General features: G+C 42.5%; 1 protein-coding gene across 1 annotated transcript; it reads left to right on the top strand.

The window, feature by feature from the left end:
* Positions 1-2435: 2435 nt before the first annotated feature.
* On the top strand, positions 2436-5429 carry LOC137719548 (cation/H(+) antiporter 15). The gene is made up of 2 exons (XM_068458585.1): positions 2436-2816; positions 2984-5429. Exons 1-2 carry the CDS (start codon positions 2583-2585, stop codon positions 5321-5323), a joined length of 2574 nt encoding a protein of 857 aa, XP_068314686.1. The 5' UTR covers positions 2436-2582; the 3' UTR covers positions 5324-5429.
* Positions 5430-8136: the final 2707 nt, after the last annotated feature.

The raw sequence follows: 8136 nt of genomic DNA, 5'->3' as shown, positions 1-8136 counted from the left end.
TTTACTTTACCTTTTTTTGTTAAACCATTACCCTTAGCCCCGTTACAACCCTCAACTTCTATCTTGATGTTATGTATTCAATATGTGGAGTTTGGAATTGATATGAGCTTATGGAATCACTGGTTCTCATTCTAAGCAGTAGCATTTCATTCATGAGATCATATTCATGTCATTATCGTAAATCCAGAAAATGCTTTCTTTGTATATGTGAGATACTAGTCTTTTATGTTTACATCAATCTCTCACATATAACTAGTGTAGGGTGTGTAGTCAGAAAATCTGTGTGAAAATAGAGTGCATTCTAGTAAGGAATTGAGGAAATTCTCTAAGGCATGTTACTACATTCGAAATGTGTTTTAAATGCTGAATTGTGAACTAGTATGTGGTGACTATGATTAAGAATGTACTTAAGTGTAAAGATGGCTAAAATCTGTGGGAATAATGATTTTTAACTTGTCATGAGCATTGGAAATCCGTGAGACGATTGTTGGAAGGTGTAGGTTGTGTTTTGTTCGTTTTGTCTAGTTTCGTGTTCTTTTGTTGTTTTGTTTTGCTCGAGGACTAGCAAAAGATAAGTGTGGGGGTATTTGATAGGAGCATATTCATGCGACTTAAATGGCTTGTTCTCGTGCATTTACGTTATGTTTCTTTAGTTATTTTAGTCCTTTAAGCTATTTTCGTGTGTTTGTAGGTCCAAAGGGCTAAAGGAGCAAAAAGATGCATTTTGGAGACTTTTGGAGCACTTTTGGGCTAAGGATGGATAACTTATGCTTGGCGCCAAAGTGTTGGACGAAATTGAAGACCTAATTGAAGACCAAAGTGTTGGAACCTTGTTTCCTTTAGTTTTAGGACATTTAAACCTTTCCAATTTCCTTAGCCGTGCATAACATTCCAACATTCCACTCCTTCATTTCAGCCACACTCCCACATATCATTACTTATTATCACCACTCATTACTTATCACATATCATAACCACATATCATATCACTTATCACTTATCACTTATCACTTATCATATCATTTATCATAATCACTTATCACTTATCACTTATCATCATCACTTATCACTTATCACTTAACATGCACCCATCACCTAACACAACTTTAATGCACATGCAGCCACATATTCATTGCACATGCATTTCCACCCACATGCACCCATACTCATTCAATCATTGCAGCCACATTTCCAACCCACAAAGCAAGTAGGCAACTAGGTCCATTTACGAGAGCATAAGTGGAATCTTTCTATGTTCGGTTGTTGATTTCAATACAAATACTGAAAGCATGAGGCTTTAATTTTAATTTTTTTAATAATCGAAAATTAAAATTGCCTCCATAAATCAAAATTGAAGAATTCAAACTTCGAATCGAAGAATTTCTCAATCCCAGAAGCCGAATTCAACCACAAAAAATAGAAATAAATTGAATAATATAAATAAAAAATAACCTGGAGAAGGGCTAAAAGGGAAGCTTTGATGAGGGTTGAAGGCCATGACTTTACACAAATTGACTTGAATCTATTGCCGAGGGGTCTTCATTGCTGTGACCCTGTCCATGAACTTGTTGTAGTTGCTTTATGTCTTCTCCGCCCTCCCTCCCTCCCTCCCTCCTCTCTACAAGCCGCATGCCTTCCCTTCATTGAATCCCTTTCTCTCTTTCTCTCCCCCTCATCCTCTGTCTCTCCTCCTCTCTATAAGCCGCATGCCTTCCCTTTACCAAATCCCACGCTGAGCCGTTGATCCCATCGAAAGGGTTAGGAAGCTAGGGTTAGGGAGGAGGCAAGTAGTTGAGCTCAGGGAGGGGAGAGAGAGAGAGAGAGAGATCGACTGGGTTGAAAATTAGGGTTGTCTAACTTCACATTTATATGGGGGTGAAAGTACTGTAGAATATGATTATTAAATGAAAAAAAAAATATCTTTGACAGAAAAATAGGAGAAGAAGACTGAAAAAGAAATAAAAAAACAGGTCCCAAAGTTGAAAAAACATGTAAAAAGTCTTTGGTGTCAAAAATTTTATAGTTTGATGCTAATGAGTGGTGTTTACAAAGGTTAAACCCACCATAATTGGTGTCAGGCAAGTTAAAGACACCAAATTTTGACAACGGTGATAGTCCAATTTACAAAGCCACTGATGAAGAATGGTGCCCTTAAAATGGTGCCCTATAGGTACATTTTCTTGTAGTGTCCCCAAATACATGATCGTGTCGTTTGGATAATGATATATGCAATTCTTAAAATAGTCAAGCTACCAAACTGTAAACCACAGGCCACAGACAAGAAATAACCCAAATGGGGCGGTCAACCATCAAAAAATTTCCTGGATTTACCTCCTCCTCCCCTCCTATTCCATCATCATTTTCCTAAAACAATTTTTCGTAATTTCTGTAATCTCATGTCCTATCTTGTAACCAAGGAAAAGAAACGATGGAAATAGTGATGAAATTTCATGACACAAATTGAAGAAAAGAGTAGGAGGAATTGGAGAAACTAGCTAGGTACCTCAAATTGTTATCGCGGTTGTGGTTGCATCGGTGGTTGTGGTAAATATATTGGAGGAAAAGTGGTAGGAGATTAAAAGATGGCGGCGGCAGTGGCTGCAGCAACCGGTGCGACGAATAATTCATCAGATGGTTCAATAGTATGTTACGCTCCAACCATGATCACTACTAACGGTATATGGCAGGGCGACAATCCTTTAGATTACTCCCTCCCGCTCTTCATCTTGCAATTAACAATGGTGGTCGTTACCACTCGAATTCTCGTTCTCATTCTCAAACCCTTTCGCCAACCTCGCGTTATCTCAGAAATCCTGGTATGTATGTACATGCGTACGGACGTACGAGGAAATTTATATATCAATTAACATCCGGCTAGATAAATGTCCTTTTTATCTAGATTATGAATTTAATCGTTTCAATCTGCATGCATGCATGTATGGTTTTAACTAATCAATCAACAATTTAAATGTTGTAATTGTAGGGTGGAGTATTATTAGGGCCATCGGTGCTTGGAAAGAGTGATAAATTCGCCAACACAATCTTCCCTCTAAGAAGTGTGATGGTGTTGGAGACAATGGCAAACGTGGGTCTCCTCTACTTTCTCTTCCTCGTCGGATTGGAAATGGACATTTCAGTGATTCGTCGAATGGGGAAAAGGGCTGTTGTCATTGCCATTTCCGGTATGATCCTTCCCTTTCTCATCGGCGCCGCCTTCTCCTTCCTTCTCCACAAGCGGGAACAATCCATGAACCAAGGCACTTTTATCCTCTTCCTTGGCGTTGCCCTCTCCGTCACCGCTTTTCCTGTCCTGGCCCGTGTCCTGGCTGAGCTCAAACTCATCAACACTGAGATTGGCAGGATTGCCCTCTCCTCCGCTCTTGTCAACGACATGTGCGCTTGGGCTCTCTTGGCTCTTGCCATTGCCCTGGCCGAAAATGACTCCACTTCCTTGGCTTCCCTCTACGTCGTCCTGTCCAGCGGGGCCTTTGTTCTAGTTTGTATCTTCATTGTCCGCCCTGCCATTTGTTGGCTCATTCGAAGAACCCCCGAAGGAGAGACCTTCAGTGAGTTCTACATCTGCCTCATCCTCACCGGCGTCATGATCTCTGGCTTCGTCACGGATGCCATCGGGACTCACTCCGTCTTCGGTGCATTTGTGTTTGGGCTGGTGATTCCCAATGGGCCTCTTGGAGCTACGCTGATTGAGAAGCTTGAGGATTTTGTCTCGGGGCTTCTGCTTCCTCTTTTCTTCGCAATCAGCGGTCTCAGAACCAATATAGCCAGCATTACTGGCCCCGGCACGTGGGGGATTCTGTTGCTCGTCATATTCCTGGCGTGCATCGGCAAAATAGCCGGCACCGTCATCGTCTGCTTGTTTTACCAGATGCCGTTCGACGAAGGGTTTACTCTAGGGCTCCTCATGAACTGCAAAGGCCTCGTCGAGCTCATTGTTTTGAATGTCGGCAAAGACCAAAAAGTTTTAGACGACGAGGCGTTTGCCATCATGGTAATTGTGGCGGTTGTCATGACTGGAATCATTACGCCAATCGTGACCACCGTCTACAAGCCAGCCAGAAGGTTTATACCTTACAAACGAAGAAGCATTCAGAGGTCGAAGCCAGATGCGGAGCTACGAATACTTGTTTGCGTCCACACTCCTCGAAACGTACCAACTATGATCAATCTCCTTGAAGCTTCCCACCCGACGAAACGATCCCCGCTTTGTGTCTACATTCTCCACTTGGTGGAGCTGAGCGGCCGCGCTTCCGCCATGCTCATTGTCCACAACACCAGAAAATCCGGGAGGCCTGCTCTCAACAGAACACAAGCTCAGTCGGATCACATTATCAACGCATTCGAAAACTACGAGCAGCATGCCCCGGGCAACTGTGTTTCGGTGCAGCCGCTCACGGCCATTTCCCCCTACTCCACCATGCACGAAGACATCTGCAACTTGGCCGAGGACAAGCGCGTCGCCTTCTTAATCATTCCTTTCCACAAACAGCAAACTGTGGACGGGGGAATGGAGGCAATGAACCCGGCTTTTCGGACAATGAACCAGAACGTGCTTACAAATGCACCTTGCTCCGTTGGAATCCTTGTGGACAGAGGCCTCAACGGCTCCAATCGCTTGGCTGCTGCAAATCAAATCTCGCATCACGTGGTTATTCTCTTCTTTGGAGGACCCGACGACAGAGAGGCCTTGTCCTATGCCTGGAGGATGTCGGAGCATCCCGGGATAAACCTCACCGTCATGCGGTTTGTTCCAGGGGAGGAAGCTGGACTGGAGAGAGCTGCTTCTACTTCCACTAGTAATGTGGATGGCAACGGGAACAATTCGAGGATACTGTCGGTGGAGATGGACTTAGGGTGGGAGAAGCAGCTCGACGAGGAGTTGATCAATGATTTTAGAATGAAAAATGCCAACGAAGAGTCGGTTGTTTACACCGAGAAGGTGGTGAATAACGGAGAGGAGACGGTGGCGGCAATTAGGTCCATGGACAACGTTCACGATCTCTTCATTGTTGGGAGAGGGCAAGGGATGGTATCGCCTTTGACGGCGGGACTGACGGACTGGAGTGAGTGCCCGGAACTTGGTGCCATTGGAGATTTGTTAGCATCTTCAGACTTTGCTGCCACGGCGTCGGTGTTGGTGATGCAACAATATGTTGGAGATCATGATCAAGGACCAGCAGAAGTCGACACCCTCGACACGCCTGACACTCCTCCCGACCAACAAAACCCACAATTTAACAGCGTCCACAACATTAACCGCCGCCCACAACCACCCAGCAGGCCCAACAATGGCTTTAACCCCTAATCGTTTCACCACTTTTCACATTTTGAAAACCATTTTTTCCCGTCTTTTCTATATTTTACAGTGAACAATATATACAAGATATGTACAACTTATGATATTGTAGGTATATGACACTGCATATCTTTGCTTGCTATTTTTTACAGTGAACAAAATATACAAGATATGTACAAATTATGATATTGTAGGTATATGACACTGCATATCTTTGCTTGCTATTTTTTGCAATGAACAATATATACAAGATATGTACAACTTATGATATTGTAGGTATATGACACTGCATATCTTAGCTTGCTATTTTTGACAGTGAACAATATATACAAGAAATGTACAACTTATGATATTGTAGGATATGACACTGCATATCTTTGCTTGCTATTTTTTACAGTGAACAATATATACAAGATATGTACAACTTATGAAATTGTAAGTATATGACACTGCATATTTTTGCTTGCTTATGGCACGAATTAAATTTCGGGTTGCATTGAGGCTTCTTTTGATCCCGTTGATACTATTGACATGTATGGATATGAAAAATTCAGGGAGCTAGTGCTCTTATTTATACAAGTCACAATTCATCATGCTAGCTGGCCAGTTATAGCAAACGTCACTAAAACAAGAATAAGCCTAATAATCCCAAGATTAAAACCTTTAATAGTGATTAAGCTAATCACTAATTACATGTTTCTCCGTGGGATGCAAATCTGGAAGAAGCTTCTCTGCGTATGGTTCGATATACGCAACTTTCATCTCAGAGATTACATCTTCTTTGGGAGGAAAATACTCAGCTTTCATCTCAGAGACCAACTGAAAAAGTGTGTCATTTGAAACCCCATGAAATAAGTACACCATATCTACAAGTGAGTAAAAAAGATAATGTGAAATACTCAAGCGGATGGCTTTATGATGGGAATCAAGGGGTCTTGTTGCTACAGTTCTTCCGCGTCTGTTCTGAACTTCAGACACAAGTGTGCAAGCATCTGATCCTGCAGGCGTTGAGGCAGCTAGTAATATTTGACATCGAAGTCACTTGGCACACCATTTACAGTAGCTCGTAATTTTGCAGTAACGACATCGAAATCCTTTTCATATGAGACAACAACTTCATCCAAAATTGGAACAAACTTCTTGCAGTGTCCACACCAAGGAGCATAGAACTCCAGCAACACATTTTCCAGATTTGACGTACTTATGGATGTTCTCAGTGACTACGACCTTGAGATCTCCAATGAGAAAGCTTATGCCTTCTTTTTTATATTTCTCAGCAACTTCACGATATGTTGATTTGAAAGCATTAGAAGACTCACTAGTGAAGTTCAAAAACAACATAGCCTTCTTATTTGGATTGTTAAAGAATTCAACCCCATCATCATCTCATTCCTACACAATTGCTCCTCAGCTTCACTCATCATCTCATTCCTACTCATTCGGATTGATTCCCCTTGGCGCAATACTTGTTCGCCATCACATTCGAGCTTCCCAAATTCACAGTCAAGCGCCTCAGCAAGTTATTCTCCTAGATCATCCTATCAAACAACCTCAATGTCTCATCAAACTTGCCATTCTTGCTTAAGGCATCCAAAACCGAATTACAATCCACAACGCTCATCTTCACCTTGGAATACATGTAATTATCATAAGTCAAAGCAGTCGCTGTATTTTCATGGGACAAGCAAAGAGGGTTCAATCGAACAATTTTTCCCTCATCCATAACAGCACTTCTTTGGAGATTTTCCAATTTCACTGGGACAGATGAAGAAGTTACACCCCTACTTACTTCCCTACCCAAGTTTGGTTCCAGCAAGATTCCATTGCTTTGATGAAATATCATCTTCAACCGTATCTTCAGAAACTTGGAATGGAATAGAGCCATTAGACCCTTCTTTGTCAAGGAATACAATCTGATCATCTTCCACAATATTTTGATTACGATCAAACCACTGAAAGTGCACCAACCCCTCATCACCACTTGCTATGCTAACAAGTCTTTTACAAGTATGAGGTGCAATAATGTGAATGAACATATTGTCTTCAAGCAGTCGCCTAGACATTTCAGCAAACAGTCCATCCGCGTTCAAATTCATCTTCACGAATTTGCCCACAAGATGCCAATGGACCCACCCATATTTATCATTCAAGAAAGCAAGTACGCCAAAAAAGCGCGAATAGAATATGGCTCTCCAATGTTCAGAATTATAACAGAAAGGAATACCTCAGGTCTAGTTTTTGTGTTATCGGAGAACGAGTGGCACTCAGATTCAGTGCCAATTGGAAGCAGCCGCGGAGTTGTGGTCTTGGTCGAAGCATGAATCACAATATTCGATCCCGGATGCAAAACTGTGGCTGCAACTGAATTTTCCTAGTGTGGCTTGACGGGCGACATTGGGTCTGGAGTTGAGTCTCCCCCGAAGCCAAGAGCCCAGGTCACGGCGTAACAGAGCAAGCTCATGGCGGACGACTGCGAATGCAGAGTCCATAGCGTCACGGGCCGCACATGTCAAAGCTTCAAAGGAGTCTAACGCAGCTGAAACGCGTACGTTCATGGCAGCAGGACGAGAGGTATTGGATTGGCTGGCAAACATGAGGGAAACCAGGAACGAGATGGCTGATCCCAATGAGCAAGCCGCAATAGAAATGGCTATGGAGAAGATGAAGTAGAAGGGAGCAGGGCTACAATGTATTTTTTGTGTTTTCAATACTATTACTGAGAGCTAGTGCTCTCATGCAAGTCACAAATCATCATACCAGCTGGCCAATTATAACAAACGGCACTATAACAGGAATTATAAGCCTAATAATCCCAAGATTAA

Source organism: Pyrus communis, chromosome 16 (genome assembly GCF_963583255.1).
Source record: "Pyrus communis chromosome 16, drPyrComm1.1, whole genome shotgun sequence".
In the NCBI taxonomy this organism is placed as follows: Eukaryota; Viridiplantae; Streptophyta; class Magnoliopsida; order Rosales; family Rosaceae; genus Pyrus; species Pyrus communis.
This window is presented reverse-complemented; position numbering and strand designations above follow the sequence as displayed.